At 42.4% G+C, this 14,071-nt stretch overlaps 1 protein-coding gene across 1 annotated transcript; it reads left to right on the forward strand.

Annotated features, from left to right (window-relative positions):
• Positions 1-249: 249 nt before the first annotated feature.
• Positions 250-1,867, forward strand: LOC123125512 (leucine-rich repeat extensin-like protein 6). The gene has a single exon (XM_044545990.1). It carries the CDS (start codon positions 310-312, stop codon positions 1,465-1,467), a length of 1,158 nt encoding a protein of 385 aa, XP_044401925.1. The 5' UTR covers positions 250-309; the 3' UTR covers positions 1,468-1,867.
• The last annotated feature ends 12,204 nt before the right edge of the window (positions 1,868-14,071 follow it).

The following is a 14,071-nucleotide window of genomic DNA, read 5'->3' on the forward strand; positions in this document are numbered from 1 at the left end:
TGGAGTATTTTGGTGTTCGAATGATAACTAAACAACCCTTAAAATTGGTTATAATAGGCATGGCATCCACGTACCAATTAAAAAATAAAGAAAGAAGATACCTTAAAAATATGTAAAGAAAAACATTATGATAATCAAGTCAACATCCATGACTAAGCAAAACTAGTGATCATCTTCTCCAACCCCCTCATCCCAAAACCAGTATATATAACCACCCGAAAATCCAAGACTCTACCACAGCAGTACACACATTCCATCTCTCTCCCAAAGTCCCAAGCTCATAATTAGGCACCCAAAATCTAGACAGAAATGTCACCCCTCTCGAAGCCAAGAGCAGCCACAAGAGCTCTCCAACACATCATCCTTCTCTCCCTCCTCCTTCCATGTCTCCCCCAACCTCTCCCCGCCCCTTCCCCCTCCCCGACGCCGGCGCTGCCGTCCCTGCCGCTCTCGCCGTTCAACGAGCGCCTCGACGCGGCGTACATCGCCTTCCAGGCATGGAAGCACGTCATCACCGAGGACCCCAAGAACCTGACCGCTGACTGGTGCGGCCCCTTCGTGTGCAACTACACCGGCGTGTTCTGCGCCGCCGCGCCCGACGACCCGTGCATCCTCACCGTGGCGGGCGTCGACCTCAACCACGGCCGCATCGCCGGCGTCCTCACCGACCACCTCGGCCTCCTCGCCGACCTCGCGGTCCTCCACCTCAACTCCAACCGGTTCCACGGCACGCTGCCGACGTCCATGCAGCACATGCGCCTCCTTTTCGAGCTGGACGTCAGCAACAACCTCCTCTCCGGCGCCTTCCCGTCCTTCCTCACCTCTCTGCCGTCGCTCAAGTACCTGGACCTCCGGTTCAACGACTTCGACGGCGAGCTCCCGGACGCGGTGTTCGGCCGGCAGCTCAGCCTGGACGCGCTGTTCGCCAACGACAACCGCTTCAACGTGTCGCTGGCGTCGGGGAGCCTGACCAACTCCACGGCGTCGGTCATCGTGCTCGCCAACACCAAGCTGGCCGGCTGCCTCCCGCCGAGCATCGGCGACATGGCCGACACGCTTGTCGAGCTCATCCTGCTCAACACCAGCATCAGCTCCTGCATCCCGCCGGAGATCGGCAAGCTGAAGAAGCTCAAGGTGCTGGACCTCAGCCACAACGAGTTCGCCGGGGAGCTGCCGGAGAGCATCGGCGACATGGAGAGCCTGGAGGTGATCAACGTGGGGTACAACATGCTGTCCGGCGCGGTGCCGGAGACCATCTGCTTGCTGCCGAATCTGAAGAACCTGACGGTCGTGGGCAACTACTTCTGCGAGGAGCCCGTGTCCTGCCTCCACGTCCCCCGGCGCGACGACCGGATGAACTGCATCCCCGACTGGCCGCACCAGCGGTCGCACGAGCAGTGCATCGCCTTCGAGCACCGCCCGCCGGTGCACTGCGGCGCCGACGGCTGCATTCTTCCGCCGCCGTGAAAGCCTTTCCGCGTGCATGGACGCACCCTACGTACCGACGTACGCATGACAACGCCGCGCACGTGGTTGGTGTTAGTGGTACACGTACCATAATTCTAAGCATCATTTGTGGGGTTTAGGAGCGGTGATCATCAAGAGTCATCGAATTAGTTCATGGTCGCTAATGCACAGGTTAGTTTCGATTATTAATTTGTGTCGTCAGTGCGCGCGTGCGTGTGTTTGGTGGGTGCAAGGTAAGGTGAGGAGGAATATTGAACTGCAAGTGTGGTGTCCCTTTAGCCTTTTGTTGCTGCACATAAGTGCCACAGCTGATGCTCTCAAAACAAAAGTGTGACATGTAAACTATGGCTAAAATAAGGATTTGAGCAATAAAGTCACTTTACGACTGTTTTCCGATGCACATTCTTTTCTTCTTTCTTGGGTTCTATAGTTGTATTTTTAAGTGTCAAACTCTGCTCTTTCTGTACAAATAATACATGTCACCATTTGAACATAGAGCTCGTACACGCTTCCAGGTGCTGCATCGTATTGGACATGGCTCCACACTTTTTTCCGGTAAAAGAACCGCTATAGGAACTATCCACAACCAAAGAAACTTCAAAAGGGGGTAAAACTAAGAAAACTTTCACTAAATGGGGTACTCCGGTTGAAAAGATATTAAATGGGGGTAATTAGTGTAAAAATATAAAGAAGTGTGTGTGCAAAAATATTGAAGTATCCAAAACATGTTATATTTGTGGACGAGGGAGTACATTAATGTCAAAAAGCTTGCAGCAAATTCAAACTCTTGAAATCGCACCCTATGCCAAATTGTTTTTATATAAGGGATAAGATATTTTTCGTCCTCGAACTCTTCCGAGAGTTTAGAAATCGTCCCTTAACTCCAAACCGGATAGTTTTCGTCCCTCAACTATCAAAACCGGATAGTTTCCGTCCCTCATGCCGCTTCGGGCGGTTTTAGTAGTGGTGAACAGTAATTTTATGAATAGTAAAATGAAAAAAATAGCAAAAACAATCAAAAAAATCTGAAATTTTACAGCATCGAAGATACTCTGGTGCGCAAGACCCGTGCAAAATTCCGTGGTGTTTCGACAATCAAGCAGCTCGTGGCAAACAAAAAATTGTAAATATATACGTCGGTGAACAGTAAATTTAAAAAATAGCAAACAAAATCAAAACAGTATGAACTTTTTGGCATCAAAGAGGCTTGGGTGCGCAACGTGCGTGCAAATTTTTGTGATGTTTGGGCAATGTACGAACTCGTGGCAAAAAAAAACAAAATTTGGCTCAACTTTATTTTTATGAAAAAGTGCGCTATTTTGTTTTTTTGGCTAGAGCTCCTCGTATGTCATTTGATCATGAAATTTTGCACGCATCTTACGTACCTGAGCATCTTTGATGCCAAAAAGTTTCATTTTTTTTGCTATTTTTTTGAATTTGCTGTTTACCAACATACATATTTACAGTTTTTTGTTTGTCATGAGCTGCTCGAATGTTGAAACACCACGATATTTTGCAGGGTCTTGCGCACCAGAGTATCTTCGATGCTGTAAAATTTCAGAATTTTTTTTGATTTTTTTGCTATTTTTTCGGTTTTACTGTTCACCGAGGACTAAAACCGCCCGAAGTGGCACGAGGGACGAAAACTATCCGGTTTGGAGTTGAGGGATGATTTCTAAACTCTCGATAGAGTTCGAGGACGAAAAATATACTTATCCCTTTATATAATGCACAAACTACCATATGGCCTCTCACTTGTTTTGACAAAGGATTACCCTAGATCTCTATGCAAGCATTTTTACCATTTTCTATGCTTACGTCTCAACTAGAAAAGTTAAAATGATAGGGCAGTAAAAGGGCCAGAAATGCATGTCCACTAGTTGAAAGACCGGATCGTTACCTTACCCCCACCCCCCCAAAAAAAGACCTGGTCGTCACAAGCGTAAATGTGGCAGCATTTTGTTTTCACACCGGTGAGCTTCAACTTGTACCATTTTTGGTGATCACTTTCTTGAGACGAATTAAGTAAGATGTTTTGCTCCTTGTCCTCTGCATTCATAGATGCACACGACACTATTGGTGATTAATTACTTGAAATGAACTTTATTATGCCGATGACCACGTGTGGTTTTATAGAATAACTTGAGTATAAGGTATGACTGGTTGTTAAGTCTGAGGGATGGGTATATATTGGACTAAATAGGTAGTATGATTTTTCATTACGTGATGCGGAAATAATTTGCACATAAACGAGGATAAAGCGACATACGACAAGGGAATATTAACAACCGAAGATTTCTTGTGCCTTCTGCAGATTGTCCAAGATGTATCTGGTGACCTACATGTCCGTCTTGATGTTTGTACATACATATGTGGTGGATACCTTTATTTGACTAGCATACCCAAGGTCAAAAAGTGGTATTTCACTTTTGCTCTGTGCCCCACATCCTGATTCTTAACTTAAGTGGTTCACAAATGTAAAGTTAACTAGGTATAAGGCACACAACATGATGGTGACAGAAAGGCGATCAAATGATGAACATCACACTCACAACGTTATGTGTTTCTAGGAAGCTTCTTTTATATATAATCTAGGCAAAGTACTTCTCTTGGCACTGACTGACACAAGCATCAACTGATTAGCCATACGAGTAGAATGGAAAATGACTAATTTTAAAAAAGCAATGGAGTTAGAGAGAAGGTAACCAAATAGCTGTAGTGCTAGTTCTTGACGACGTAGATGCATGTGCTTTCTCTTAATTGTGCCCCCCCCCCCCTCGCCCGATTCTTCTCTTCCCCCTTCAAAGAAAAGAAATGACATTCTAGATGTGTCTTAAGTAAAAAAATTAAACATTACTATTTTTCAAAATATTTAGAATGAAAACTTGTAAATCATATCCATAGAATTTTCTCAAAAAAATTATGTATAGTTTTTTTTTATCAAGGAGTACTTTTAGAATGTTATAACTTTGTTGGTTGTTATACATATATTGCAATAGGAACTAGTGGATAAAGTTAAGCTTCGGAGACTAATATCCAAAACATAAATTTGGACCATGATCTGGGAGTGCTAAATTTTGTAACTTTCTTGAGAAAAAATATAGGTTTAACTAATGGTATCAGTGAGAAACAAGATAAAGAATTAAAATTTACTCTGAAAAGTCACGACAAATTTGTCTTCTTAAGTGTAACTTTAGACTTCCATTGATTTGTATTTGCATAGTTTGCTAGGCCCATGGGTCCAGTTGATATTTTTGGAGTTAGTCTTGTGGGGTGGTTGGACATATAGCACATGCATTTTGGTGAGCAATCTCTTTCTTGAGAAAATATCATTGGAGATATCTTCCGATGTATATGCAATATACATGTTTAAGTTTGTACTATGATGGGTCTATCAATATTATAAAGAAAAGGTGGTAAACTCCATCATTCAATCATGTAAATGACTTCATACATATCCAGAAGACTAGCAAAGAAAAACATAAAAAGAAAAACCATGTAAGAACTCTAATTGATCTTAGCTCGTGTTCATGGTTACTATGGCTCTATGGTGATTGGTGGTGAACCATGTATGAGTAGTTACATATATATCAAAAATAATTGCGGCCACTGTTTATAAATTGTCTAAAACTAAAATAGCTCCAACTATTATTTTTTACAACTATATCAGCACCCAACAAGTAAGATATTGTCTTTTCTCACTCAACCCTCACCCTGTCTTTCCTTCTGCGAACGGCCAGAGCCGCCCTCCTCTTCCTTTCTTGCCACTTTCCACCACAATGCTAACCATGAGGGCTCACCACATTCCATCTACTCTAGCTCGTCGACCCATCGTTTCAAACTAGCGCACCAACTGTCCCTCCACTAATTCTCACGACCATCCCTATAAGTGGAGGTACAACTAGTTCTCATTTGGCAATGGTGAGCATCAATATCTCCCCCTAACATGTAATCTTTGAGCCTTAATCCCACTCCAGTCACGACCGCCTCCAACTTCGTATGGCCTTATCGACGGTCAGAGTGGATGCATAATATGGAGATGAGCACGATGTCGATAGAATCCATTCAAACCAAATAAAGATATTTAGCTAACTGGATAATAGCAAAGATGGTAGTAAATCAATCTTCCGTCTAAACCCTATCCTTAAGTTCTAGTTTTTTCTTTCGTTTTTGTGTTTTCGTGTTTGTAAGGTCTACTTTGATTCAAGGAATTTCATAGGTTTCCTTGGAGGACTTGGATCCTTGGATTTTTTTGCTATGGCGGTCATTTGATTTGTACGAGTGGAATCCTTATAATTTTTTTCCACATGACTCTTTGTACTCTATTTTGGAGGAAAATTTTCATCCACTCAAATTTCTTGGTAAAATTTATTTTGTTTTCCAATGCTATCAAACACTCTTCCATGCAAATTCATGTAGTTTTGTAATCCTATAGGATAGAACACTCTTTTTTTGTGAATGAGCCTATGGATTTATACTAAATAGTATGAACCGTACAAGACATCCCAAGAAAAAGTAAATTACAATCTGGTTCTTAGTGGGGCAAACAAAATCAATTTCCAGCATGAGCCGAAGCCATGCCGCCCCCCTGTTCCATAGTTGAAGTCGACCTAACATTGTATCTTGTGGTCAGGGGTCCAGGTGGACCAATGCCTCCAAAGAAGAAGCCCTCATTGTAGAAGCCTTGTGTAGATTCCAAATCCTAAAGTCGAACCTTCTCATGAATAATACTCTCATTGGCTTCCCAACGATGTGAGGAGAATGTCGTTACAACGGAGCGGGATCACGAATCACCATAGGTCGATTTGTCGTGTCAGGGAGACACCTGTAGGGAGAAAAGGAGGCCACAACCTCGTAGTTGTTGCAAAAACAACTGGGGGTGGGGGGCATCACCCCAATCTCCAAGGATTGGTCTTCCCATAGCAACTAAAGAGTAGGAACAAGAAGGCAAATACCTCGACACCAACGCAAAGACACCCCCCCTGAAGGAAATATGCCCTAGAGGCAATAATAAAGTTGTTATTTATATTTCCTTATATCATGATAAATGTTTATTATTCATGCTAGAATTGTATTAACCGGAAACTTGATACATGTGTGAATACATAGACAAAACAAAGTGTCCCTAGTATGCCTCTACTTGACTAGCTCGTTAATCAAAGATGGTTAAGTTTCCTAACCATAGACATGTGTTGTCATTTGATGAACGGGATCACATCATTAGAGAATGATGTGATGGACAAGATGTTGGGGAACGTAGTATTTCAAAAAAAATCTACGATCACGCAAGATCTATCTAGGAGAAGCATAGCAACGAGCGGGGAGAGTGTGTCCACGTACCCTCGTAGACCGAAAGCGTCAGCGTTTAGTAACGCGGTTGATGTAGTCGAACGTCTACGCGATCCAACCGATCAAGTATCAATTGCACGGCACCTCCGCGATCTGCACACGTTCATCTCGGTGACATCCCTCGAACTCTAGATCCAGTTGAGGCCGAGGGAGAGTTTTGTCAGCACGACGGCGTGGTGACGGTGATGATGAAGTTACCGACGCAGGGCTTCGCCTAAGCACTACGACAAATCTTGGAGTGCCTTTGGGGTGCCCCTGCCCACGTATATAAAGGAGGGGGGAAGAGGAGGCCGGCCTAGGAGGGGCGCGCCTATAGGGGGAGTCCGACTAGGATTCCCAATCCTAGTTGGAGTCCCATTCCTTTTTCCAAGAGGGGAGAGAGGGAAGGAGTAGGAGAGGGAGAAGGAAAGAGGGGGGGGGCGCCGCCCCCTCCCTAGTCCAATTCGTACCAGCCCATGGGGGGGGGCGCGGCCTCCCCTTGTGGCCCTTCTCTCCTTTCCACTAAGGCCCATGAAGGCCCAATACTTCCCCCGGCGAATTCCCGTAACTCACCGGTACTTCAAAAAATACCCGAACCACTCATAACCTTTCCGATGTCCCAATACAGCCTTCCAATATATCGATCTTTATGTCTCGACCATTTCGAGACTCCTCGTCATGTCCTTGATCTCATCCGGGACTCCGAACAAACTTCGGTCATCAAATCACATAACTCATAATACAAATCGTCATCGAACATTAAGCGTGCGGACCCTACGGGTTCGAAAACTATGTAGACATGACTGAGACACATCTCCGGTCAATAACCAATAGTGGAACCTGGATGCTCATATTGGCTCCTACATATTCTACAAAGATCTTTATCGGTCAAACCGCATAACAACATACGTTGTTCCCTTTGTCATCGGTATGTTACTTGCCCGAGATTCGATCGTCGGCATCATCATAACTAGTTCAATCTCGTTACCGGCAAGTCTCTTTACTCGTTCCATAATGCATCATCCCACAACTAACTCATTATTCACATTGCTTGCAAGGCTTATAGTGATGTGCATTACCGAGAGGGCCCAGAGATACCTCTCCGACAATCGGAGTGACAAATCCTAATCTCGATCTATGCCAACTCAACAAACACCATCAGAGGCACCTATAGAGCATCTTTATAATCACCCAGTTACGTTGTGACGTTTGATAGCACACTAAGTGTTCCTCCGGTATTCGGGAGTTGCATAATCTCATAGTCATAGGAACATGTATAAGTCATAAAGAAAGCAATAGCAATAAACTAAACGATCATAGTGCTAAGCTAACAGATGGGTCTTGTCGATCATATCATTCTCTAATGATGTGATCCGGTTCATCAAATGACAACACATGTCTATGGTTAGGAAACTTAACAATCTTTGATTAACGAGCTAGTCTAGTAGAGGCATACTAGGGACACTCTATTTGTCTATGTATTCACACATGTACTAAGTTTCCGGTTAATACAATTCTAGCATGAATAATAAACATTTATCTTGATATAAGGAAATATAAATAACAACTTTATTATTGCCTCTAGGGCATATTTCCTTCACAAGACCCATCCATTAGCTTAGCATAATGATCGTTTAGTTTTTCTGCTATTGCTTTCTTTATGACTTATACATGTTCCTCAGACTATGAGATTATACAACTCCCGAATACCGGAGGAACACCTTGTGTGCTATCAAACGTCACAAGTAACTAGGTGATTATAAAGATGCTCTACAGGTGTTTCCAATGGTGTTTGTTGAGTTGGCATAGATCGAGATTAGGATTTGTCACTCCGTGTATCAGAGAGGTATCTCTGGGCCCTCTCGGTAATGAACATCAATATGAGCCTTGCAAGCAATGTGACTAATGAGTTAGTCACGGGATGATGTATTACAGAACGAGTACAGAGACTTGCCGGTAATGAGATTGGACTAGGTATGAGGATGCCGACGATCGAATCTCGGGCAAGTAACATACCGGTGACAAAGGGAACAACGTATGTTGTTATGTGGTTTGACCGATAAAGATCTTCGTAGAATATGTAGGAGCCAATATGAGCATCCAGGTTCCGCTATTGGTTATTGACTGGAGATGTGTCTCGGTCATGTCTACATAGTTCTCGAACCCGTAGGGTCTGCACGCTTAACGTTCGATGATGATTTGTATTACGAGTTATGTGATTTGATGACCGAAGTTTGTTCGGAGTCCCGGATGAGATCACGGACATGACGAGGAGTCTCGAAATGGTCGAGAAATGAAGATTCGTATATTGGAAAGTTATATTCGGATAGCGGAATGGTTTCGGGAAGTATCGGATAGGTTTCGGAGTACCGGGGGTTACCGGAACCCCCCCCCTCGGGAAGTTAATGGGCCACACATGGGCCTTAGTGGAGGAGAGAGGGCCAGACAGGAAGGTGGCGCGCCCCCCCTTGCCAATCCGAATTGGACAAGGGGTGGGGGCGGCGCCCCCCTTTCCCTCTCTACTCCTCCTCTCTTTCCCTCTTTGCTATTCCGAAAAAGGAAAAAGGAGAGGGGAATCCTACTTGGACTAGGGAGTCCTAGTAGGACTCCCCACACCTGGCGCGCCCCCTTGGGTCGGCCACCTCTCCTCCCTACTTTATATACGCGGGAGGGGGGCACCCCAAAGAGACACCAAGCCTTCTCTTAGCCGTGTGCGGTGGCCCCCTCCACAGCTACACACCTCGGTCATATCGTTGTAGTTCTTAGGCGAAGCCCTGCGCCGGTAACTTCATCATCACTGTCGTGAAGCCATCATGCTGATGGAACTCTCCCTCGGCCTCAACTGGATCAAGAGTTCGAGGGACGTCATCGAGCTGAACGTGTGCTGAACGCGGAGGTGCCGTACGTTCGGTGCTTGGATCGGATGGATCGCGAAGACGTTCGACTACATCAACCGCGTTACTAAACGCTTCCGCTTTCGGTCTACGAGGGTACATGGACACACTCTACCCGCTCGTTGCTATGCATATCCTAGATAGATCTTGCGTGATCGTAGGTAATTTTTTTTGAAATACTGCGTTCCCCAACAGTGGCATCCGAGCCAGGTCTATGCGTAGATGTTTGATATGTCTCCAACGTATCTATAATTTTTGATTGTTCCATGCTATTATATTATTTGTTTTGGATGTTTATGGGCTTTGTTAGTATGCTTGAAATATTATTGTTTTCATGTCAATATTAAACTTTTGTTTTGAATCTTATGGATCTGAATATTCTTGCCACAATAAAGAAGATTACATTGATAAATATGTTAGGTAGCATTCCACATCAAAAATTCTGTTTTTATCATTTACCTACTCAAGGACGAGCAGGAATTAAGCTTGGGGATGCTGATACGTCTCCAACGTATCTATAATTTTTTATTGTTCCATGCTATTATATTATCTGTTTTGGATGTTTATGGGCTCTATTATACACTTTTATATTATTTTTGGGACTAACCTATTAACCGGAGGCCCAGCCCAAATTGCTGTTTTCTTGCCTATTTCAGTGTTTCGAAGAAAAGGAATATCAAACGGAGTCCAAACGGAATGAAACCTTCGGGAAAGTTATTTTTGGAACGGAAGCAATCCAGGAGACTTGGAATACACGTCAGGGAATCAACGAGGAGAGCACGAGGCAGGGGGGCGCGCCTACCCCCCCAGGCGTGCCCTCCACCCTCGTGGGCCCCTCGTCGCTCCCCTGACCGACTTCTTTCGCCTATATATATATATATATATATATATATATATCCATATACCCTAAAACCATCGGTGAACAGAATAGATCGGGAGTTGCGCCGCCGCAAGCCTCTGTAGCCACCAAAAACCAATCGGGACCCTGTTCCGGCACCCTGCCGGAGGGGGGATCCCTCACCGGTGGCCATCTTCATCATCCCGGCGCTCCATGACGAGGAGGGAGTAGTTCACCCTCGGGGCTGAGGGTATGTACCAGTAGCTATGTGTTTGATCTCTCTCTCTCGTGTTCTTGATTCGGCACGATCTTGATGTATCGCGAGCTTTGCTATTATAGTTGGATCTTATGATGTTTCTCCCCCTCTACTCTCTTGTAATGGATTGAGTTTTCCCTTTGAATTTATCTTATCGGATTGAGTCTTTAAGGATTTGAGAACACTTGATGTATGTCTTGCCGTGCTTATCTGTGGTGACAATGGGATATCACGTGATCCACTTGATGTATGTTTTGGTGATCAACTTGCGGGTTCCGCCCATGAACTTATGCATAGGGGTTGGCACACGTTTTCGTCTTGACTCTCCGGTAGAAACTTTGCAGCACTCTTTGAAGTACTTTGTGTTGGTTTGAATAGATGAATCTGAGATTGTGTGATGCATATCGTATAATCATACCCACGGATACTTGAGGTGACATTGGAGTATCTAGGTGACATTAGGGTTTTGGTTGATTTGTATCTTAAGGTGTTATTCTAGTACGAACTCTATGATAGATCGAACGGAAAGAATAGCTTCGTGTTATTTTACTACGGACTCTTGAATAGATCGATCAGAAAGAATAACTTTGAGGTGGTTTCGTACCCTACAATAATCTCTTCGTTTGTTCTCCGTTATTAGTGACTTTGGAGTGACTCTTTGTTGCATGTTGAGGGATAGTTATATGATCCAATTATGTTATTATTGTTGAGAGAACTTGCACTAGTGAAAGTATGAATATGAACCCTAGGCCTTGTTTTCTAGCATTGCAATACCGTTTACGCTCACTTTTATCACTAGTTACCTTGCTGTTTTTATATTTTCAGATTACAAAAACCTATATCTACCATCCATATTGCACTTGTATCACTATCTCTTCGCCGAACTAGTGCACCTATACAATTTACCATTGTATTGGGTGTGTTGGGGACACAAGAGACTCTTTGTTATTTGGTTGCAGGGCTGTTTGAGAGAGACCATCTTCATCCTATGCCTCCCACAGATTGATAAACCTTAGGTCATCCACTTGAGGGAAATTTGCTACTGTCCTACAAACCTCTGCACTTGGAGGCCCAACAACGTCTACAAGAAGAAGGTTGTGTAGTATACATCAAGCTCTTTTCTGGCGCCGTTGCCGGGGAGGTTAGTGGTTGAAGGTATATCTTTAGATCTTGCAATCGAGTCTTTTAGTTTCTTGTTTTATCACTAGTTTAGTTTATAAAAGAAAACTACAAAAAAATGGAATTGAGTTTGCCTCATACGCTTCATCTTTTTAATATCTTTCGTGAGTATGATGGAAAGGAAAATTGTGCTCAAGTGCTAGAAGAAGAAATCTATAGAATGTTTGGCACTAAATCTTTGTATGATGAGCAAGATTGCAATGTTTTTAGTATGAATTCTATGAATATCCATGATGCTAATGATATGCAAAGCCACAAGCTTGGGGAAGCTATGTTTGATGAAGATGATATTTTTTGTCCCCCAAGTTTTGATGAGCAAATTTATTATGATGAAAGCATGCCTCCTATTTATGATGATTATTGTGATGACACGTATGCTATAAAGAATAAACATAACCATGAAACTTGTCATCATGATTTTAATTTTCAATTGGACTATGCTTCACATGATAGTTATTTTGTTGAGTTTGCTCCCACTACTATTCATGAGAAGAAATTTGCTTATGTGGAGAGTAATAAAAATTATATGCATGTAGATCATGAAAAGAATGCTTTATGTGATGGTTATATTGTTGAATTCATTCATGATGCTACTTAAAATTATTATGAGAGAGGAACATATGCTTCTACATATTGCAATAATATCAAGTTTCCTCTCTATGTGTTGAAAGTCTTGAAGATTTGCTTGTTTTACCTTCCTATGCTAGTTGATTATTGTTCCCATAAGTTGTTTGCTCACAAAACCCTATGCATAGGAAGTGGGTTAGACTTAAATGCGCTTGCCATGTGTTTCATGATGCTCTCTTTATGTTTCAATTCTTATCTTTTATGTGAGCATCATTGAAATCATCATGCCTAGCTAGGGGCGTTAAACGTTAGCGCTTGTTGGGAGGAAACCCAATTTTTATTTTTATTTTCTTTCTTTTTGGTTCTGTTTATTAATAAATATTTCATCTAGACTCTGGTTAGATGTGGTTTTATGTTTTAATTAGTGTTTGTGCCAAGTAAGACCTATATGATCTTCTTCGATGATAGTTATTTGATCTTGCTGAAAATTCCAGAAACTTTCTGTTCACGAAAACAATTGTTAAAAATCACCAGAAAGTGATAAAATACTGATTCCAATTTCAGCAGATCAATAATAAAATTATCTAGGTCTTCCTATTTTTGTAGAATTTTTTGAGTTCCAGAAGTTTGCGTTATTTACAGATTACTACAGACTGTTCTGTTTTTTACAGATTCTGTTTTTTCGTGTGTTGTTTGCTTATTTTGATGAATCTATGGCTAGTAAAATAGTTTATAAACCATAGAGAAGTTGGAATACATTAGATTTAACACCAATACAAATAAAGAATGAGTTCATTACAGTACCTTGAAGTGGTGTTTTGTTTTCTTTCGCTAACGGAGCTTACGAGTTTTCTGTTGAGTTTTGTGTTGTGAAGTTTTCAAGTTTTGGGTAAAGATTCGATGGACTATGGAATAAGGAGTGGAAAGAGCCTAAGATTGGGGATTCCCAAGGCACCCCAAGGTAATATTCAAGGACAACCAAAAGCCTAAGCTTGGGGATGCCCCGGATGGCATCCCCTCTTTCGTCTTCGTTCATCGGTAACTTTACTTGGAGCTATATTTTTATTCACCACATGATTTGTGTTTTGCTTGGGGCGTCATTTTTATTTTCTTTAGCTTTGCTTGCTGTTTGAATAAAATACCAAGATCTGAAATTATTAAATGTTATAGAGTCTTCACATAGTTACATAATTATTCAACTACTCATTGATCTTCACTTATATCTTTTGGAGTAGTTTGTCATTTGCTCTAGTGCTTCACTTATATCCTTTTAGAGCACGGCGGTGGTTTTATTTTGAAGAAATAGATGAACTCTCGTGCTTCACTTATATTATTTTGAGAGTCTTAAACAGCATGGTAATTTGCTTAGGTTATGAATTTAGTCCTAATATGATGGGCATCCAAGAGGGATATAATAAAAACTTTCATATAAAGTGCATTGAATACCATGAGAAGTTTGATTCCTTATGATTGTTTTGAGATATGAGGATGGTAATATTAGAGTCATGCTAGTTGAGTAGTTGTGAATTTGAGAGATAATTG

This window comes from Triticum aestivum, chromosome 5D (genome assembly GCF_018294505.1).
Source record: "Triticum aestivum cultivar Chinese Spring chromosome 5D, IWGSC CS RefSeq v2.1, whole genome shotgun sequence".
NCBI classification, from domain to species: Eukaryota; Viridiplantae; Streptophyta; class Magnoliopsida; order Poales; family Poaceae; genus Triticum; species Triticum aestivum.